Source organism: Capra hircus, chromosome 9, assembly GCF_001704415.2.
Source record: "Capra hircus breed San Clemente chromosome 9, ASM170441v1, whole genome shotgun sequence".
Lineage (NCBI taxonomy): Eukaryota > Metazoa > Chordata > Mammalia > Artiodactyla > Bovidae > Capra > Capra hircus.
Genome location: NC_030816.1, coordinates 78,402,915 through 78,425,797, shown reverse-complemented (window position 1 = coordinate 78,425,797; position 22,883 = coordinate 78,402,915). Strand labels below are relative to the sequence as shown.

General features: G+C 43.8%; 1 protein-coding gene across 1 annotated transcript in view; it reads left to right on the top strand.

Moving 5' to 3' along the window:
- CNKSR3 (CNKSR family member 3) overlaps nucleotides 1–20,777 on the top strand; it is a 105,019-nt gene extending 84,242 nt beyond the window's left edge. The window contains exons 8-13 of the mRNA XM_018053391.1: nucleotides 6,092–6,160; nucleotides 6,419–6,565; nucleotides 13,031–13,155; nucleotides 15,748–15,953; nucleotides 16,425–16,514; nucleotides 19,228–20,777. Of these exons, the coding sequence (XP_017908880.1) occupies nucleotides 6,092–6,160; nucleotides 6,419–6,565; nucleotides 13,031–13,155; nucleotides 15,748–15,953; nucleotides 16,425–16,514; nucleotides 19,228–19,526 (936 nt within the window). The 3' untranslated portion in view covers nucleotides 19,527–20,777. The remainder of the gene's footprint in view (nucleotides 1–6,091; nucleotides 6,161–6,418; nucleotides 6,566–13,030; nucleotides 13,156–15,747; nucleotides 15,954–16,424; nucleotides 16,515–19,227) is intronic.

The window sequence follows — 22,883 nt, the reverse complement described above, 5'->3', positions numbered from 1 at the left end:
TCTGTTGTGAGGAACTTGTACTCTGTTATCATCCTTTAGAAAATTCTGCTACATAAAAGGTTTTTCCTTAGTCTCTAAAACATTTTGAATTTGTGAAAAGTAGAGCTAATTGAATGCTTTCTTTATGCAACCTACAATATGGCTAGCTTTTGAATGACATTGATACAGAGCTTGAAATGTCTGAAAAAATTCTCTGCATCTGTGTAAAAGTAGCATGTGTCTATGGAATTAATTGCTATTTAATCAAATAAGACAAGAGGATGTAATTCAAGACACAAGAAACTTGATGACTACTTATCTTCGTTGTTGTTGTTTTACTCACTGAGTCATGTTGGACTCTTTGCGACCCCATGGATTGTAGCCCTCATACCAAGGGAATGTTTCATGCAAAGATGGGCTCGATAAAGGACAGAAATGGTATGGACCTAACAGAAGCAGAAGATATTAAGAAGAGGTGGCAAGAATACACAGAAGAACTGTACAAAAAGATCTTCATGACCCAGATAATCACAATGGTGTGATCACTCACCTAGAGCCAGACATCCTGGAATGTGAAGTCAAGTGGGCCTTGGAAAGCATCACTATGAACAAAGCTAGTGGAGGTGATAGAATTCCTATTGAGCTATTTCAAATCCTGAAAGATGATGCTGTGAAAGTGCTGCACTCAATATGCCAGCAAATTTGGAAAACTCAGCAGTGGCCACAGGACTGGAAAAGGTCAGTTTTTCATTCCAATCCCAAAGAAAGGCAATGCCAAAGAATGCTCAAACTACCGTACAATTGCACTCATCTCACATGCTAGTAAAGGAATGCTCAAAATTCTCCAAGCCAGGCTTCAGCAGTGCGTGAACCGTGAACTTCCTGATGTTCAAGCTGGATTTAGAAAAGGCAGAGGAACCAGAGATCAAATTGCCAACATCTACTGGATCATGGAAAAAGCAAGAGAGTTCTAGAAAAACATCTATTTCTGCTTTATTGACTATGCCAAAGCCTTTGACTGTGTGGATCACAATAAACTGTGGAAAATTCTGAGAGAGATGGGAATACCAGACCACCTGACCTGCCTCTTGAGAAATCTGTATGCAGGCCAGGAAGCAACAGTTAGAACTGGACATGGAACAACAGACTGGTTCCAAATAGGAAAAGGAGTACATCAAGGCTGTATATTGTCACCCTGCTTCTTTAACTTCTATGCAGAGTACATCATGAGAAACGCTGGACTGGAAGAATCACAAGCTGGAATCAAGATTGCCGGAAGAAATATCAATCACCTCAGATATGCAGATAACACCACCCTTATGGCAGAAAGTGAAGAGGAACTTGATGAAAGTGAAAGTGGAGAGTGAAAAAGTTAGCTTAAAGCTCAACATTCAGAAAATGAAGATCATGGCATCTGGTCCCATCACTTCATGGGAAATAGACGGGGAAACTGGAAACAGTGTCAGACTTTATTTTTTGGACTCCAGAATCACTGCAGATGGTGACTGCAGCCATGAAATTAAAAGACACTTACTCCTTGGAAGAAAAGTTATGACCAACCTAGACAGCATATTCAAAAGCAGAGATGTTACTTTGCCAACAAAGGTCCATCTAGTCAAGGCTATGGTTTTTCCAGTAGTCACGTATGGATGTGAGAGTTGGACTGTGAAGAAGGCTGAGTGCCGAAGAATTGATGCTTTTGAACTGTGGTGTTGGAGAAGACTCTTGAGAGTCCCTTGGACTGCAAGGAGATCCAACTAGTCCATTCTGAAGGAAATCAACCCTGGGATTTCTTTGGAAGGAATGATGCTAAAGCTGAAACTCCAGTACTTTGGGCACCTCATGCGAAGAGTTGACTCATTGGAAAAGACTCTGATGCTGGGAGGGATTGGGGGCAGGAGGAGGGGGCGATGATGGAGGATGAGATGGCTGTATGGCATCACTGACTCGATGGACGTGAGTCTGGGTGAACTCTGGGAGTTGGTGATGGACAGGGAGGTCTGGTGTGCTTCGATTCATGGGGACAGAAAGAGTCGGACATGACTGAGCGACTGAACTGAACTAAACTGAGGCTCCTCTGTCCATGGTATTCTCCAGGCAAGAATATTGGAGTGGGTTGCCGTTTCCTTCTCCAGGGGATCTTCCTGACCTAGGGATCGAACCTGGGTTTCCTCCACTGGCAGGTGGATTCTTTACCACTGAGCCACCAGGGAAATACTTTTCTGATCTGGTGGAAATATGTGTCGAAGTTTGAGCTTCAGCTGCTAGGTCTGTTGATAAAATAAAATGGTGTGATCTTTGATGAGGGTTTGTGACACATTTGATTTTTATAATAAGAAAGAAAGTGACACTGCCTAAGGCATTCAGTGGATTACAAGTAAGATGTGTGGTTCTGGCAGACAAATGAGTGGAAGCTGGTAGTGTCTTTAAGCATTGTTTGCTGAGTTACAGTGAGAGAACTCAGACCACTGGGAATTTTTATACCATGGCACCTGAGAGGCAAAAATGACACAGGATCCTCTCCTTTTAGGCTGGGGACGGTGCGGAAAAAAAAAAAAAAAGAAAATCACAACAAATGTTCCTCCCTTATCCTTGTCAGAGACTTTGTGTATTTAGCTGAACCATGACATGAATATACTCATGTACCACTCAGTACATTGTTCTGAAGCTAGATAGATTCAGAGGGATGGTGAATGTCATTTCAGTTTTTACATTTATTTATATTATTTTTGGCCACACTGGGTCTTTGTTGCTTTGCACGGGCTTTCTCTAGTTGTGGTGAGCAGGGCTGCTCTTCGCTGGCTGCTCCAGCTTCTCATTTTGGTGGCTTCCTTCGTTGCAGAGTGGGGCTCTAGGCATGCCGGCTTCAGTAGTTACAGCACTCGGGCTTAGTTGTGGAATCTTCCTGGACCAAGAATCGAACCCATATCCCTTGTATTGGCAGGCAGATTTTTATTCAATGCGCCACCAGGAAAGTCCTATTTTAGCTTTTAAACAGTTGAAGTTTTGCATCTAGTAATTTGGTGATTGCATTAACAGTGCAGACCTATGCAGTTCCAGACTCAATCAGGTCTTTGAACCAATTTCAGTCTTGGATAAACATATAGAATACTAAAATGTTACTTCCTTTCACTGTCTACCTCATCCCTGGCCTGCTTTCCCCCCACGCACTGTAAGCTAAAGAAAACTGGCTTTGAATCAAATCAAATGTCTACTGATACATTCTGTAGAATTCCTACCAGACTCTTAGGACTGGGTGAGAGATTTAGGATTTACCTGCTCCTAGTGCCTCCAGGACTGGGTGAGAGATTCAGGATTTACCTGCTCCTGGTACCTAAGTCATCCTAGAGAGAAATGGTTTCCTTCTTGTTCAAGATCAAAGAAGGGGAACTGGTCTTATTCCATCTGGTAATCTGCTGGAAAATGTCCATCATTCTTGCAGTCACCTTACGTTCATCATCTGGAATACGGTACATAATCTGTAATTCTTGTCGATGACAGTGGGGAGTTAGGTAAGAGCCCACTTCTCAAGGACTTGATCTGAATATTTTATACTTAGTGCTGGATATTTTACACTGAAATGCCAGTAGAAAATGCCAGCTCCAGGACAGCTTTCTGTCTATCAGTGAGGGTTGCTATGACTTTAGAGTCAGAATGTTTTTATAAAAGCCTAGTGTTGGAGGGTTAGAGTGGACAGAATTCACCAACTTCTTTCTCATGTGAATTGTCTCCACACTCCTCTGTCTTGGACTCAGGTTGATGTAATGGCAGCAGGTCATCTCAGGCCTTTAGTCCTTTTTTTTTTTTGAGGTTACCTGAGAAGTGAGGATCATTCCAAGATCAGACAAACAGGATCTGGTGATTGTCTGTCTTCTTTTTTTGATGTTGCACAAGACCTTCACAGAAGTCTTGATGGGATCTTAGCCCTACTCCTCTTCCCCACCCCTGACATGAGCTGGGAAAGAGATGAGCCTCTGAAGAACAGATGCATTCTCCTCCAGGGCATCACTCTTCTGCAGCAGGCCAGATCAAGCATCATTTTTCAGTGTCCAGCACATGGTGAAAATCATCAAGAGTGACTGCCCTTGGAAGAATTTTGGTATCAGGCTCTCTCTTTACCAGTGTTCTGCCAAGCACAACGCTTAATCACTTGGTAGGACATTGGAGAAATGAATATGTGAAGATCTTTAGGAATGGAAGTCAGTTCAGGACGCTGGGACTTATTTTTTTTTTTTTCAAGATTGCTTATCTGTAAACAGGGACTTTCTGGCTTCAAGGCTATCTTTTAGAAAGTGAAGCTTACCTTAGATGAATCCTCAGGCAACTGGGACTGGACTGATTATGATCAGACTTGCGAAAGTTGACCTGTAACCATGGTTTCAGCATCTGACACCAGGGGCAAGAAAGGAGCATTGATGCATTTGTTTGTTTAAGAAGTGCCTCAGGAGCAGGGGATTGGAGACAGATCGTCTCCCTGTGGTACCCACGATGCTGGCCTCGCAGGTGAGGCTCAGCTGGTAGTTATGGTGGCAAGTTAAATGTTTTCAAAAGTAGCTGGTAAAGTTACCTGTGCCTTGTGTTGGCCTAGGTGAATCCAAGAGACTGTTTCTACAGTTTAATGCTACTCACTCACTTTTTTTTTTTTCCTTGCTCATTTCTTGTTGAGCCTATCACAACAGCTGAGTGAGAAAGTTCAGCAAGGGTGTGTTGAGTTTAGTTGCTCCCCCCATCGCTGTGTTTGAAGGTGCTATTTATAAAGGATGGTTGTAAATTGCTTGAAGATTCAGTTATATAAGTCACAAAATAAAACATTCTGGCTTCGATAACAGTTGATTAGAATTTGAAATCAAAGTATCATCCTTTCCTTCTCTTTTGATCATATGAAGTATCTTTTTTGTGTGTAATTCTGTTTTATTTTATTCCATGAATTTATTGTTTTTGCAATTAAATAATGATAATAAACCTATACTTCTAGGTAGGATTAGATAGTACACTTATCCTAAAATACTTTTCAAATTCTTTGTCAAAATGTTTAGTCTGTAAAATGTATTAATGAGAGAAAAGAAGTTGAGAAGAAATTATGGCACAGGTTCCCTTTAAGATGAAATAATACTTCAACATATAGTTACAATTTATCAGGGGAAAATTTTTAAGGTATTACTTTCATGTTAAAAACCACCTAATAAGTATAAAGTTATATTCTGCATCTTTCACTTACTGTGTGTCCATAACTGTTATTTACCACTGAATGTCAATTTCCTCAAAACTCCATAAAATATGCCTAATGATATCTGTAAAGTTTGTTGGCAGAATTTTTTAAACATATTTTAAAATCATATGAAATACCTTAAACATTGAGTTACAATTTGATTAAATGAACAAGGAACCATGAGAAAATATTTGACAAATAGATTACATCTATTTATCTGCCTGTACACACATATGTGGATATATATATATCTATACAGATATTTGCAAATTTGTAGCAAACTATTATTTGAAGCATGCAAAGTCTGGACTTTGTTTTGATTCTGTGAAAACGCATACATTTAGAATTCAACCTGAAGACAAAAAAAAATTTTAATTTTCTCTAAATATCTTCTGTTTTCACTATCTTTCTATTTTAGCAATGTGATGATAACATGTAAAACAAGTTTGAGTAAAAGAAAGATTTAGTTTTAATAATCACATAAAAAGCAATTATATGACAGAGTTACAGTGACCGTCTTTACATGTTAAGCAGTTGGTCAGCTTTTACAAGATTAATTTTGACAGGAATACAGGGAAGGTACTTTTTAGATGAATCAGTGGCTTTGATCAGCCTGTTATGTGGACAGCGCGTCCCACTCTTCATGGTAGGTTAGATGAACCTTGGCTATTCCTACTGACAGATTATCTGTTGTAACAAACCACTGGAGATAACACGTGTATTCACATGCCAAGTTCTACAGGCTGTGCAGTTTCAGGAAACTGAAGCACACTGTGTAACCGCTTTTGAGAAAATTGTATTCCCATTGCTTGTTTTGTATAGAAGAAAGAAGGGAGATGAAATAGAAGCAGAAAGAAATAAGAGGCTTAAAAAATAACACAGGTCTCTCTCTGTCTCTAACAGTCTCCTGCAGACAGATCTCAGAAGATTCATGCTGGTGATGAAGTCATTCAGGTTAATCAGCAAACTGTGGTGAGTTTGTTCGTTGAAGCTTCAGACTTCATCTTCCCCTTCTAGAACTTCTAAACCATTTTGCTTGCATTTTAAAAATTTGCAGTTTATATCCAGCAATTAAGCAGTGCTAGAATGAACAGATTTGTATCTGCCTATTTGCTCGTAGCTGATTTCCTTTAGATGAATTCAAGGAAATTTGAATTCCTTGAACTCAAATAGGCTTGAGTTTTCATTATTCATGAGTAAGTCCCCTCTCCACATTGTCTTTCTTTGAAGGTGGGATGGCAGCTAAAAAATCTGGTGAGAAAGTTGAGAGAGAATCCTACTGGAGTTGTGTTACTGCTTAAGAAGCGCCCCACGAGTTCCTTCAACTTCACTCCTGCCCCCCTGAAAAACCTACGGTGGAGGCCGCCCCTGGTGCAGGTACTGTTATTGGTTGAAAGCCTTTCTTTGACATTGGTGCAGGAACAGTGCATAATATCTGAGTTGTCTAAAAAAAAAAAAAAAGTTTACAGTTTGATTGGTTTCGGGAGTGTATGGATTATCTGTGTACGGATAATTATTCTGTAATCCCGTATGTTCAGGTGCTCAGTCGCTCAGTCGTGTCCAGCTCTTTGCGACTCCATAGACTGTAACCAGCCAGTCTTCTCTGTCAGTTGGATTTCCCAGGCAGGAATGCTGGAGCAGATTGCCATTTTCTCCTCCAGGGGATCTTCCCGACCGAGGGACCGAACTCTCATCTCCTGCGTTGGCAGGTAGATTCTTTACCACTGCGCCACCTGGGAAGCCCATCCAATAATCCTACTTCCATGAGAACAGACTTGCTGGATTTGCGCTGACTTACGTGGCAGCCACTAGCCACCTGTGACTGTTTCAATAGTTAAAATGAAAGCTTCAGTTCCTCTGTCTCACCGGCCACATTTCAGGTGCTGGGTAGCCACTTGCAGCGAGTGTCTGTCATCTCTGCAGACGGTTCCTTCCGGCCCTTCTCTTCTCTCGTTTCAAACACACACTCCCATAAGGGAATCCAGTCTGAACGCTGATCTGAGACAGACCGCCTGGGGTAGAGTCCTCAACAGCGGTTTATCAAGACGGGGGTAGGGACTGTGAGACCAACCCACCAGGCAGGGACTGTCACTCCTTTGTTTAGATTTAGTAGTCCTGGATGATAATAAAAAGCAGACTGGCTTTTAGTTTTATTATTTCAATTCTCTACAGACAATGCACTCCTTACTGCTTACACTTGGGGTGGACATGCACCCCACCAACCCTCTCCTTATATCATCGGTTCTTTGTGTTTAATTTCTAAACCATGAAAGAAAAGCAGCACACTTTAAAATTCTTTTATAAGATTGAGATTACCACTTATGTGTAACTCTCTGTGATTTTACTGTCCATCTTCAAATGGAAGAAATGGTAGTACCTCACGCTATCAATGGATGTTTCATGATGCACAGAGGGCTGGAAATCTGTCTGCATGTGTACCTTAGGGGGGCGGGGGACCCATAAAAATAAAGAACAGGATGTGGACAGTGGAGCCAGGAGGGGCACATAATTAAAGCCACTTAAATAAAAAGGGAACGTATCAGTCACACTCCAGCAGCTTCTGTTTGCTTAGGTTCAGTTCAGTTGCGCAGTCGTGTCCGACTCTTGGCGACCCCATGGACTGCAGCACGCCAGCCTTCCCTGTCGTTGTTTGCATCACTCAGTATACAGGGCACCCTCTGTCAATACTTCTGGAATTCTCAGAATGTGTTACTTACAGAAGAGGTCTTACTTTACCATCTACAGTTGATGGAGGGCTTCCCGCCAGCCAGCTCTGCCAGCTCCTTGGTGCAGGGGGGTGAATGTTGGGTTCTGAGGAAGGGGCAGTAGGCATGGACAGGTGAGCGAAAGCGCCTCTTCCCGAGGAGGTGGGAGCCTGGAAAACTCGGTGGGATTTCGTAGGCAGATGGGAGGCTCTTGGAGAAGATGAACGCTGTTCACACAGCCACCAAGGGAGGATGCACAGCCATCAGGGCAGGTGGTGCCCAGATAGGATTTCCTGGAGGCAGAGAGTGTGGCAGACGTTCTTGTGAAATGATTTAGGCCATGTACTTCCCGTAAAACTTGGCAGGGAGGGAGGGAGGCAGAAGAAGGAGGGGAAGCCCGCAAGGTGATGTCTCAGGTAGAGTCTAGTCTTGGGCTGTTACCCAGGTGTAACCACACAACACAGGCTCTGGCCGCTGTACTCAGGGGTGTCTGCTGTCGGCTGAGGGCAATTCTATGGAGCAGAGGGTGACTGTGAGCTTTTAGCAATAGATACTCGCAGCAGCTGGGTTCACTGGCTAACCAGAGGGGCTCTGGGTGAACATCACAGCTCTCTGGCATGAATAAGTTATCCAGACTCTCGGGCAGAGGGTGGGAGAGAAAGCTGGACCAGTGGGCTGGGCTGGACAGGTGGGTACAGAGCTCTAGGCTAGGGAGCACGGACCTCATCCCACAGGTAATGTCAACAGGTTGATAGTTGGTTTTTACACCAATGTCTGGGTTGGTTTGCTACGGCCGCCATAACAAAGTATCAGCTACGGGGTCACTGAAATGAAAGTGTATTCCTTCAGAAGTCTGGGGGCTGGCGATCTGAGAGCAAGGTTGGCTTCTTGTGACGTCTCTTTCCTTGGCTTGCAGGTGGCCCTCTTCTCCTCGTGTCTTCATGTGGCCTTTGCTCTGTATGTTGCTATCGTTCAGTCGCTAAGTTGTGCCTGCCTCTTTGTGACCCCACGGACTGCAGCACTCCAGGCTTCCGTGTCCTTTACTATCTCCCAGAGTTGGCTCAAACTCATGTTCATTGGGTTGATGATGCCATCCCACCAGCTCATCCTCTGTTGCCCCCTTCTCCTCCTGCCCTCAGTCTTTCCCAGTATCAGGATCATTTCCAATGAGTTGGCTCTTCACATTAAGGGGCCAGAGTATTGGAGCTTGCTCTGTATGTCTGTGTCCTAATCACTTCTTCTTACAGGGATACCAGTCAGACTGGATTAGGGCCCACTCATGTGACCTTATTTTAAATTAAACATATCTTTAAAGACTTCAAGTACAGTCACATTCTGAGCTACTAGCGGTTCAGGGGACACAGTTTAGCCCATGACACTATCTGAACTTGAAACAGCAGGTGGGAGGTGTTACATGTCTGTTGTTGTTTTTGATTTTTAGTTGCTAAGTCATGTCTGACTCTTTTGTGACCCCCATGGACTGTAGCCCACCAGGCTCCTCTGTCCATGGATTTCCCAAGCAAGAATACTGGAGGGTGTTGCAATTTCCTTCTCCAGGTTTCTTCCTGACCCAGGAATCGAACTTTCATCTCCTGCACTGGCAGGAGGCTCTTTACCATTGAACCACTTGGATTCTGGGTGAGGCTGGGATAGGGGCGATTCTGTGAAACACTAACTCAAGAGATCTTTTGGAAGAAGTATCAAGAGGACTCACAAAACAGAGGATGGGGGTCCAGAACTGAACTCCTTGCCTTCAAATCCAATCTCTGCCTCATCTTAGCTGTGAGACCGCAGACAAGTAGTTAGTATTTCTAAATCTCAATTCTAATTATTCATAGTGACCTTTAGAAAAGTCTTTGGGTTAGGGCTAGGCAGGCAGGGAAAGCGAGAAGCAGATATGAAATGTGGCAGTCACCTTGCGTGGTGATACCAGTGACAGAAATCATACAGTCAGAAAAGAACCATCTAGGAGGCAGAGATGGCAGGTCCTCTGATCATCAGAGTTTGAAATGACAGAGGAAAAATCAGGTGGATGTGTTAAGAAGGAAAGCAAACATTATTTCTAAGTATCGGCTAGAGTTAGTTCCTTGACCTCTGGAAATTCACTTAAAAAGGGACATGCTTCCTTTTTCCTTTGTCTACCTTCCTGTCAAGTTCCACTCACTGTGCAGTTTGGGGGGAGAGATGAAGGTGAGGAATGAAACATGTAGCTTCACTTCCAACCCAGCTAGAGAACAGCCATCAAAATGCGGAGGCTGCGGACTTCCTGGTGGTCCAGGGGCTGAGAATCTGCCTTCCAATGCAGGGGACCTAGGTTTGATCCCTGGTTGGGGAACTTAGATCCCACATGCCATGGGAAAACCAAGCCCCCAACTCAAGAGCCTGCTGCTTCTGCTGCTAAGTCGCTTCAGTTGTGTCCAACTCTGTGCGACCCCATAGACGGCAGCCTACCAGGCTCCTCTGTCCACAGGATTCTCCAGGCAAGAATACTGGAGTGGGTTGCCATTTCCTTCTCCCAACTCAAGAGCCTATGTGTCACATACTACAGAACCCACACCCTCTGGAGCCTGTGTGTCCGTGAACACAATTAGAGAGAAGCCCGCACACTGCAGCAAAGATCCCTTGTGCCTCGGCTAAGACTTGATGCAGCCAAAAACAAAATTCAGAGGCCGTTTTATAGCTTAGTATCCTGGCGCTGAGTCCAGGATTTTCTCAGAACAAGAACTCTGGTAGACCAGTACTCCGTACACTTTCTCAGCCCCCATCCTGGGCTTTGCCCCCTGTGTTGTTCTTCAGGGGTCTGTATGCCTGGGTGCCCACCTCTGCTGGGAGGGAGCATCTCTAGTTCTTGTCTGTATCATTAATGTTGTTACTAGAAAGATATTCATTGCTCTGTTTTTAGGCCACCACCCTGGTAAACGAAGGTTATTGGTTTAGAAGTAACGATCAGTGTTGGAGTTTAGGGAAATACCTGCTCTGGGGAAATGCCCCAGTTTCCTTCTGCTTCTGTTTGTAGAGAGCCTGGATCCCGGGCCTCGTGTCTTCAGACGTTGTCCAAGATGGTCAGGCTGAGATGTGGATCCATTCCTTGGTGCAGAGAGCTCACAGGCTGTGTCTTAGGCACTGACGTATATATGCTTGGGGAGTCTGTTTCCCTGAGCCTCATCGTCCTCCCCCAAATGGGGCTGTCGCTCTGTGAGCACCGCTACTCCCATCCTGCCAAGCCCCAGACTCCATTTCACACTCTCACTTCCAGGAGGGTCTCCAGCAATCATCACCTGGGCCAGACAGGGCTTCGGTGTCTCTCCCTGTCTCCCCAGGGCCTAGCACAGTCCTCACATGGTGCTTCCCCCTGGCCTTCCCCAGATATCTTCGTGCCTTGATTCAGATTTCCTTGCTGTTGTTCCTTTTGTTATTGTTTAGTTGCTAAGTCATGTCTGACTCTTTGCAACTTCATGGACTGTAGCTCAGCAGTCTCCTCTGTCCATGGATTTCCCAGGCAAAAATTTTGGAGTGGGTTGCCATGTCCTTCTCACTGTTCTTTTACCAACCAGAAAGGGCTGATCGTCGCTGTTAGACTATAGGAGAGATAGGATTGAAGGCCTCACAAGATTTTAAAAAAATAGGTCCCCTGAGACCAATAACACGATTAAAATGAAGCCGTGTGAATTTTAAATTTAAAAACTTAGCTTGTGAATACTCAAACAGCATAAGGTTGTGTACTTATTGTGTGATGAGCCTTTGCTAAAGCCTGTTACATGTATTACCACACTTAATTCACACAGCTGCCCTTTGTTGCTACCGTGTGTGTATGTGTGTGTGTGTGTACGCGTGTGTGCACACTCAGTCGCTGAGTCATGTCCGACTCTTTGTGACCCTGTGGACTGTAGCCTGCCAGTCTCCTCTGTCCATGGGAGTTTTATGCTTGTTCCCATTTATTCCCATTCTGTAGATAAGGCACAGAGAAGTTGAGTGATTTGCCTGGAGACACACAGCGAATCAGAGGTATAACCAGGATTGCACCCAGAGAGTCTGAGTTCCGAGGCCACACTCCTAGTCAGTGGTAGTGTTGTTAGTGATTAGAAAGTGAAAGAAAGAAAGTGAAGTCACTCAGTTGTGTCCGACTCTTTGCGACCCCATGGATTGTAGCCTACCAGGCTTCTCTGTCCATGGGATTCTCCAGGCAAGAATACTGGAGTGGGTTACCATTTCCTTCTCCAGGGGATCTTCCCGACCCAGGGATCGAACCCGAGTCTCCCGCGTTGGAGGCAGACGCTTTAACCTCTGAGCCACCAGGGAAGCCCTGTCAGTGATTAGTGTGAACTAACTCATTCTGTCCTCTCCGCAGTCCTACGTGAGAGGTACTGTCAATATGACTGCTTTTCAGAGGAGGAAGCTGAGGATTGGGAGTTTAGGTGCTTTGCTCAGAGCTAGAATTCTAACCTCCTGGTCACCTGACTCCCAGGCCTCTGATTCTCACAATGCATCTAGCCTTTCAAAACTCTTGGTAAATGGTTTATACATACCGTGGAATATTAGTCATAGAAAAGATAAACTAATGTCATCTGCAGCAACATGGATGGACCTAGGGATTATCATACGAAGTGAAGTAAGTCAGACACATATCATACGATATCACTTAAATCTGGAGTCTGAAAAATGATACAAATGAACTTACTTACAGAGCGTAAACTCACAGGCAGACAATGAATTTATGGTCACCAAAGGGGGAAGGGCAGGAGGGGTAAATTAGTAATTTGGGATTAAACATATATACACTAATATACATAAAATAACCAACAAGGACCTACTGTGTAGCACAGGGAGTGATATTCAATATCTTGTAATAGCCTGCAGTGGAAAAGCATCTGAAAAGAAATATATTCAGTTACATATATATGCATGTGTATAACTGAATCACTTTGTTGTACACCTGAAAGTGAGACAACATTGTAAATCAACCATATTAAAAAACAAAGATATTGTGAGTGTCTCAAAGAAGAATATATGTTGAATGTTGCTAGTAGCTGCAAACGTGCAAATGACCCAGGACCCTGTTTACCCAGAGGCTGGGGTTGGTTTTGCGGAGAACGATCTCTGAGTTCACCTCCACGCTTTTACACTTGCTCCCTTTCAGACCTCGCCTCCCACCACGACCACCCAGTCCCCAGACAGCACGATGGATGCCTCACTGAAGAAGGAGAAGCCAGCCATCCTGGACCTTTACATTCCTCCCCCACCAAGTGTTCCCTACTCGCCCCGGTAAGTCTGTGCCCATTTTCGTGGTGTGCTCGTCTCCTGGGCCTGGAGATGCTGCTGGTGGTGGGAAGACCAGGAGCATCTCAAGAGGAGGCTGAGGCTCGAATCCACTATCAGAAAGCATCGACCTGAGTGTGGGGGTCAGGAATGGGTGAAGGGTTCAGAAAAGTATAGACTTCCAGTTAACAGGCTGAGTCCTGGGAATGGACTGTTGGGGTCAACAGCATGGTGACTGTTGTTAATGATACCATGTTGTGTATTTTCAAAGTTGCAAAGGGACTAGATCTTAAAAGTTCTCGTCAGGAGAAAGAAGGAATTAGTCAGTGTGTGGGCTGATGGATGTTATCTAAGCTTATTGTGGTGATCATTTTGTAATATATACATAAATCATTATGTTGCACATCTGAAATGAATACGACATTATATGTCAATTATATCTCAGAAAAACTGGGGGAAGGAAGTATAATTCTTAAAGGGGAAGTGTAGGGATAGATCCAGTTTTATGGACCTTGAAGCCAGACAGTTTGATGGGGAGGAGGGTGCTCCTTAAAGCATGTGCTTTGGGGTCATGTCATTTTCATTCTTCACTGGGTAACAGAATGGGCTGTTCTGGGGTTCCCCGAAGCTGAAGTTTCATTAACTACATGGTAAACTTATCTCTGGGGAGGAAGATAATAAATATTTCTGTGAGATCAAAGTTAGTTTTATCTTGTTGAGAGAGATATGTGTTCTTCATAGGAGTTAAAAAATGTGAAAACAGGTGTGAATGGGCTGTATTTGTGCGTCCATATATGTTTATGTGTATATATTTGTTATGAATTCTTAAAGATCATTGCTTTCTTAATGGCTATTTTAAATGTTTATGGTGAAGTGAGGATGGTCACGCTAGATGTTATATAGGGGGTGATTGAGGTATGAAATACAGGCTTATTTATACCATCTGACATATTTACATATGCTAGTAAAACTAGAGAATCTGGCTCATTTATTCAACATATATTTCCTGAGAATTGGGCCTGATTTACCATCTTATGCAAAACAGATGTAGTTCTTGCCCCTAGAGAACTGCCAGTGTCTTAGTCAACTGTTCAAGAATAAATTGAGAAATACATAATCATGCTATAATATTTCATAAGATAAAAGTTTGGACTGAACCTGTAGTGATGTTTCACTTTATACTGGAGTTTTTAATTTGTTTTTTGTTTTAAGCTGAACTCTTTGCATCCACTGTGTTTCTTTCCTGGGCACAAAAAAGAAGTAACATCGTTTTCCTCTTCCTTGAGTCTTGGTTTGCCCAAAACTTATTACAGCAGGTGCAGCAGTGACCTCAGTGATCAGGGCATTCCGGTTGGAGGAGAAGACTCTTCCCCGTATCCACAGACCAGAGTTCCTGTGGTTGTGGGATTTTAAGTGTGTTTAAAACTGTAAGGAGCTGTTTGTTGCTTCTGCCTGTGGGGAGCAGAGGGTTTCACTGATGACCAGCATGTGGGCTATTCTATCAGAAACTGTAGGGAGGATCACCCCGACACCCCTAATCCTGAATATTCTTGCCTGAGTCTCAGTGGGGGGATCACAAGAGCCATGGCAAGAAGAAGAGTACGCACATAGTAAAGGCAAAAGGGAACTGGGCTCTTAATGTATTTGGGAGAAGACATATGGGGACACATACATACCGAGAGACACCGTTAAAAAGCATATTTTATTAGGAATGAAACATGCAGATGGTCGCAGAGAACAAGTGGTGAGTGTGGAAAACGTTGCAAATGGGGAAGCTGTATCCAGGTTTAAGAGTATAAAAGGAGACAGATTCGTGGTGGCAGTGGGGGGGGGCGGGGGAGGTACAGGTAGCGGACTCCTTGGCAATACCAGTAGGCCAGGCTGATCTTTAGACTATTTGGACTTAGTAGACTCTGTATTTATATAGTCATTTTGCAATGATCCCCTAATGGAATTTACTAAATGCAAAAAGTTAACCAGCTGGTAACTTGGACTCAACTAAAGTTAATTTTATAAGTCTTAGTATAAGCTGGCATTCAGAAAGAATTAAGTTGCAGGCGGTGGTCCAACTTTTGCTGATTTTCTGTACTTAGTTCAGAAAATAGACAGTTTCCATCGGTCACTATAAAGGCCCCTTTGTATTTTTTGACATAATTTTCAAATCTAACAACTGCCATTATACTTCAAGTGTCTTCTTTGCTTGATCTTGGCAAAGATACTAATCTTGGCGTGAGAAAAAAGGTTTGGTCATATCTTTACTTGTGGTGTCTGTAGTAAATAGGAGATTCAGTTCTACTATAGGATAGGTGTACAGGGAAACCAAAGCTAGCTTTTCAAAGGTATATTTGTATCCTTTAAACTATATATATGAAAAAGTCCCATTTCCCCTTATTTAGTAGGATCATGATATTTACTTTTATTTAATAGGATCTCTATGTATTTGAGAAGCAGCTGTGCTTGAAAAAGTATTGCTCTTTCGTCCAGAAGGAAAGGAGAATATAAGTTGTCTTCCGTGTGCTGGCATTAGGATGCCTCTTATAATTCTTTTGTTTGAGAGGATCTTCGTAAGCAACTTAATTATTGCCTTCCATCCTGCAGGGAAGAGAATGGGGGTTCTGTTTATGGATTCAGTAAATGTAAACAGCCACAGCCTGGTCCTAAGGGTTCCGAGTCTCCCAATTCCTTCCTGGACCAGGAAAGCCGGAGACGGAGATTCACCATCGCGGATTCTGATCAGCTGCCTGGCTATTCCGTGGAAACCAATATTCTGCCCGCAAAAATGAGAGAGAAAACGCCATCTTATGGTACGCAGCTGGGTGTTTGTTCTCTTCCCCTCCCCCTTCCTTATTTGGAACTGCTGGATGAATTTGGCAGGCTTGAAGGGTAATCTGAGGAAAACATAAACCTCAATGAAATTCTAAGTATGAGACCTTTATTCATCTCTCCAAAGCCAAGGCTGGTTGAGTCATCACACGGCCTGGCATCCAAGCCCAGTGGGGTGAGATCATGTTACGGTTTTAACTTTCAGTGCCTGCATTTCAACTTGCAGTTGCTTTGCTCCAGGAACCCACAGACTCAAGCTCAGCACACCTCTGTCCTCATGGCGTGCTGAGGAAAGCCACCGCTTTAAAACACTTTTTCCTTATTTTAAACTAGGTTTTGCTTACGCTGCAGTGAGTGTGGTATTGGGGTGTGGGATGGTCTAGTTCTAAATAAAGTGTTCTCTGAAGTCCAGAAACTCTCAACTTCTCCTTTTTCTTCCCCTTCCTCTGAAGGCAAGCCCCGGCCTCTGTCGATGCCTGCGGATGCAAGCTGGATGGGCATCGTGGACCCTTTTGCTAGACCTCGAGGTCATGGGAGGAAAAGTAAGTTTAAGCAAATGGAAAAGCACCAAACGTAAAGCCCAGGCCTTCATCTCGGGCCTCTTCCTAAGTGTGCTCAGTGACCACAAAAGTCATCTTCTCATCTACAACATCAGGGCTGCTGAAGGCCTCTAAGATTCTACCTGTGTCTTTGTCGTTTAGCCGCTCAGTTATGTCTGACTCTGTGCAACCCCACGAACGGCAGCATGCCAGGCTTCCCTGTCCTTCACGGTCTCCGGGAGTTTGCTCAAACTCCTGGCCATTGAGTCGGTGAATCCTCGTTAGTGCTTGTAAGTCTCCTAACTAGTTTCGTGTGCTTTACACTGGCTGTAGACATCAATGGTCCAATTTCTAAACAAGTAGAAATACCTTATTCATTAAACAATCCCATCCTCAATTTTTAGCTTTTCATTATTGGAGTCTGTCTTATTTTTGATGGACAGGCATAGCTTTTTTTCTTCCCCGTCCTTATATTAGAGAATAATTACTATTGGAAAAGAAACTTGTGTTTAATTTACCCTCTATTTCAAGTTACTGATGATGACGCTTCTCTTAACGGAAATGCTGACCCAGATTACATTTGATTGTCAGGACATCCTAACATTGATTTTGCAGTGCTGGAACAAAGAGCTGTTGAAAAGATAGACAGCAGGTAGGCCTGAGACAGTAAAAGGAAGAAGAAATAAATTCTGGTGCCTCAACTGCTGAAGTGCTCAACCCCTGACATTTCCCTAGGACTTGGTAAAGTTTGTCACCTAAGTAGCTGAATTACCTGGATGATACTAAATTGGAAAAAGGGAGAAGATGCCATCTAAGGTCTAAGACACCCTTAGCTGATGTGAAAAATCTGTGGAGCAGACAGCAGGGGGCAGGGCAGTCCTTTGTTTAGATCTGAAATGTCCACAGCCTTGTTGCCAGTCTTTTTTAGCCTTTGAAGCCCCAGATGTAGTCTTTTAATATTTGAGATACGGGGTGTAGGGGTGGGGAGTGTGAGGTTAGGAAAATGGAAAGATACCTGACCTCTGTCCCACCTTCCACATTTTCCTGGTGTTATCATTTTAGAAGGAAAGTTATCTGCATAAAATAATGGATACTTCAGGAAAACAAAACAAAACATGACCTTTTTTTTGGAGAAACAACTCACATACCATAAAGCTCATCCTGTTAAAATGTACAATTCAGTGGGTTTCAGTATATTCATAGAGTTGTACTAATTCCAGAATATTCTGTTACCTCAACAAGAAGACTCTGTAAGCAGTCATTCCTCATTCCCACCTCCTTCAGCTCCTGGCAACCAAAAATCTACTCTCTGTCTCTTGATTTACCTACTTAACGGATTTCATATGAATAGACTCCTATGGGCGCTTTTGAAAAGTAACGTTTCCCCCCTTTGATTACAAAAGCAAAACAAATAGAAAATATGAGAAAACTTATCTGTAGTCTGCTTCCCCAGCCTAGAAATAATCACTCTGCGTGTTTTGTATATCTTCTAATTGTTCCTATATTTACATATTATACACTTAGGAAAACTATGCAAAATATGTTCAGAAATACTATGGAAGAGGAACACGTGCATTTTTTGTAATAGTTGCATTAGTAATCTGTCCTATGGCAATGGTGGTGGTTTATTTGCAAAGTCCTGTGCAACTCTTCTATGACTCCATGGACTGTAGCCCACCAGTCTCCTCTGTCCATGGGATTTCCCAGGCAAGAATACTGGAGTGGGTTACCAATTCCCTCTCTAGGGGATCTTCCTGACCCAGGGATTGAACTTGTGTCTCCTGCATTGCAGGCAGATTCTCTACCATCTGAACCATTTATTCAGTCTGCTATGGTTGGACATTTAGGTTATTTCTGTTTTTTTCCTCTCAATTGTTAATAATGCTTCAAGAAACACCTTGTACATAGACCTTCCTATGCTTTTTTTTTTTTTGGCTGAAGCTCACAGCATGTGGGATCTTAGTTCCCTAACCAGGGATTGAACCTGTGACCCCTGCAGTGGACGAGCACAGTCTTAACCAGCGAAGTCCCAATCTGCGTACATTTTTAGAAGTGGAACTTTTTGATGAAAAGAAGGCTGCATGCTGCCAGGGTGCCCTGAATTTTACGATTCTGTTTGATTCTTACCTCCCCCACCCTGCTCCCCATCCCAGGGGGGCTGACTTTTAGGGTAGGATCATTCTTTCTTCTCCAGAAATGTCCCAAGCCTTGCAGAGCAGTAGAATCTTTGAATCCCACCCATTAAAAGTGGAGAGTGCCTGCCCTGCAGTCAGGGTGACAAGCAAAGGCACCCCACCTTCCTGAATATCCCTGAGGGATGCTCCTGAGTAAGAACTGTGGTTCCAAGGGCCGGTGCTCCAGGGTTCAGGTATTGAATAAGCACAGATGTGGAAGGAGTGATAGCATTACAAGATTTTCTTTGTTTTCTGATCCCAAGTGCAATTATGAAAATCCTACACTGATTAAAAAGGGCAGGCTTACTGATTCTTCTCTTGCCCCCGTGTTACCTCTCAGAAAAGCAGCCTGAAGTGTGGATGTCTTCCATTTCTGCTTTCTCAAAGCCCTGCGGGGTGGGCCCAGCCACCTGGGGGACCTGGTAGCCCATCCTTGAGTGGAAGGCAGGGTGAGGTGTCTCAGGAGCAGGGCAAGTCTGAGCAGCGGGTGTGTGGATGATGGGTATTTTAATGGACTGCTTGTGGGCTTTATCCGATAACAGGTGAGGATGCCCTCTGCCGGTATTTCAGTAACGAGCGTATCCCTCCCATCCTCGAAGAAAGCTCCTCGCCCACGTACCGCTTCTCAAGGCCAGCAACCGAGAGGCAGCTGGTCCGAGGCGCAGACTACATCCGAGGCAGCAGGTGCTACATCAGTTCGGATCTCCACAGCAGCGCCACGATTCCGTTCCCGGAAGAAGGGACCAAAAAGAAAGCCGGCTCCTCAGCCGCCAAGTCCTCGTCTCCAGAACCGTCCCTGTTGGTCAGCTGGTTGACTCGCCTGAAACTCTTGACTCACTGAACCCCACGCTCCCTGGGGCCTCCTGGACTCCTGCTACCAAGTGCCTTGTTTTCGGTTGGCAATCTTGTTCTGATTTTCATCCACAGTATTATGTAGCGATCTTTTGCAATTTCATGGGTTTCTTTTTTTTTTTTTTTTTGCCAAGTTGTATATTGCACTTCTTGGAATTTTGAAGTCATTGGATGGGAATAAATCCAGAGAATCTTAGATCAGATGCTGACTTGTGGCGGCCAAAGGAGAGAAATGGGGAGAGTCTGCCCCCTGCCCCCCATTTTTTTTTCTTTTGCTTCCTTAAGAGTTAGAACACAGAGACACACTCTCTAAAGCAGAGCCTTGGCCAGGAATGGTATGATCATTACAGAGAACTGGGCCATTGTTCGTTTTGAGGGTGGGATTACAATTGGTGGCCGCTGTCACACAGATGAGTTGGGTTTTGGTGCAACCTCTTCACCTGAAAAAGCCAGTGGAGAAAAGTTTTGTTTTGATTTTTCAAGCTATATATACCACATGTGTACATGTAGCAGCCTTGACCTTGAAATAACACGTGGGCAGCATCTGATGCTCTTTCAAAGCAGAGGTATAAATGTAGGCCTGTTACACTTGTTTAACGCCGTTTGCATAACAATCAGTGTAGGTCAGTTAATACAGAAACACGTGAAAACATTTAGATAGGGCTTACTACACACAAAGTTTATGGTTATTTGTAAGGGGTGTCATTGTTGATGATGTATATTATTGTCTTCAAGGGAAAAGAAGCTATAAGACTTGCTGACAGCCAAAGTCTCATTCAGAAAAATGAAGCAAGCATACTTAGGTTTATGAGAGAGACATCAGTTTGCATTTTAACCTGGTCAGTGACTATCTTCCAGAAAAGAATGGACAGTTCTTCAAAACTGTACACATTTTGCTAATTAGAAACCTCTTGGAAAAATCTCACGGTCACTCATTTTCAACTAGCATATGGTATTTTGGAAAAGTGTGTCTGTGTATTAACTCATGTTTAAACTGAATGTATGATACTTTGTTAGAATGGAAAAGTACTATCTTGTTAATTTAAGTGTTTTAAATATAGTTGTATATTTTTCTTACTCTTAGTCACATGTAATTGGTATATTTCTGTTTTGTGTCCTACAGGAAGCTAATGACAAAGTGTTCAAGATGTTTTCAGGTTTACCAGTGACCACCATGGCTGTTGCCACCGTGGGCATTATTGTTAAAAAAGAAAAAAATAAACCCTCTGAAGCAATTTTAGAATTTTATGGATTAGAAATGGGGTCATTGAGGGGCATGTGTGAAGTTTACATTTGGGGACTTTTCTGAGCTGTACCCCTGGACAAAGCTGGTATTTGTCTTGAATTGTCTACTTTGCTGAACTGCCTGAAATCAGAGATTCCTTGGAGTTAGAAACACCTTCCTTTTAAAATGCCTCTGTGCGATTGAGGGAGTTGGTGAGCTTCAGGGAACCGGCAACCACTTGCATATTTGTGTGAATGAATTCAGTCAGGCTGTTTTGGTGTCAACCAACCCCCAAAGGAACTGCAGTGAAGATATAGTTGTTTCATGGGGGTTACGGGGTTTGGCAAATGGAGGGAAATAGAAGAGGCTTGGAAGGTGTGATTCACTGGGTGCTTGACAATACAGTGTAAGGGCAGAGTGGGGGTGGGGTGGTCTGGTAATCAGGGAACGGGTGACTAGGAGGACTATGGAAAAGGGGGAGCGCTAGGCCCTGCCTTTGTGTTGGCTTGGCTGGCCTTAAGCGCAGACAGTAGGGGCAGGGGACAACTCTTCCTCTCACTCCTCAGCTTTAGGGGAGCTTTAGATCTCCTGAGTTATGAGTTCAATGGCTGTGGAGGTCTTAGCTGGAGGTCAGCGCCTTTGCTGTGGACTGAATGCCCTTTATGATCAAATGATCATCCTCAAGTGAATTTTCAGTGACCAACTCAAGTAGCTATACTAGACTGGTGTTTCCCAGACTGTTCCCTGAAGTCCTATGGGGACTTTCTATCTCTACGTCTCTCTCTGCCAAACTGAAAGTATCTGTTTTGTGGGGGTTATTATCATTTTGTTTTTCCTCCCTGAAAGTAAAGCAGTTGCCTCCTGGCCTGCAGACCATCAGTATTCCCACGTTTCAGTTTATTTCGGAGAACTCTTAGAGGTATTTATACTTACCTTTTTTCATCCCCCTAAAGAGCTGGTAAAGACTTCCCTGGTGGCTCAGATGGTAAAGCGTCTGTCTACAATGCGGAGACCTGGGTTCAATCCCTGGGTTGGGAAGATCCCCTGGAGAAGGAAATGGCAATCCACTCCAGGACTATTGCCTGGAAAATCCCATGGACAGAGGAGCCTGGTAGGCTACAGTCCATGTGGTCGCAAAGAGTCGGACACGACTGAGCGACTTCACTAAAGAGCTGTTATAAGTAAATCTCTGACACTTGAGCATATTGCTTTTTTGCCACCACAGGCATAAATGGAATGGCCATGCAGGCCTAATGAGGCTGTTTCCACCTGTTGAATATGTGGTTAGTACTTGCAGACAGTGTTAAGTCACTCAGTTGTGTCTGACTCTGTGACCCCATGGACTGTAGCCCGCCAAACTCCTCTGTCCATGGAATTCTCTGGGCAAGAATATTGGAGTGGGTAGCCAATTCCTTCTACAGGGGAGCTTCCCGACCAGGGATTGAACCCAGGTCTCTTGCATTGCAGGCAGATTCTTTACTGTCTGAGCCACCAGACGTTGATCACATTTTGCTTCCACCCTTATGAATAGAATCGCTGCATGATTTGCTGTGGGATGAGACTTCTGCCCAATTCTTCCTTGGAGGTTATACCGAAGGTGGGCACCTTGAAAAGGAAAAACCTCCTCTTGGTATGGGTTTGGCCAATGACATCTGAGGGCTTCCCTGATGGTAAAGAATCTCCCTGCAATGCAAGAGACATGGGTTCGATCCTTGGGTTGGGAAGATCCCCTGGAGAACAGAAAGGCTATTCACTCCAGTATTCTGGCCTGGAGAATTCCATGGACTGTATAGTCCATGGGGTTCCAAAGAGTTGGACAGGACTGAGCAACTTTCACTTTCACTGACATTTGATTTCATTCTCCTTTGTAGTTCCCCTGCTTGTGTGTGTGTGTTTTCCACTAAAAAGGCAGTTAGGCCATTTACTAGCATTAGGAGAGCATTCCTTTAAACAAAAGAAAGAACTCTGAACACTAAAATCTCACCCAGTCTATGAAAACTTGAGACCAAACTCCAGCGTCTGTACACAGCTTAATCATGAACAAGAGCAAGAAGTCGAGTTAAGTAAATTAAACCAAACTGTCCTGCTACAAGGAAATGAAAACTAGGGGGCTGCTTATGC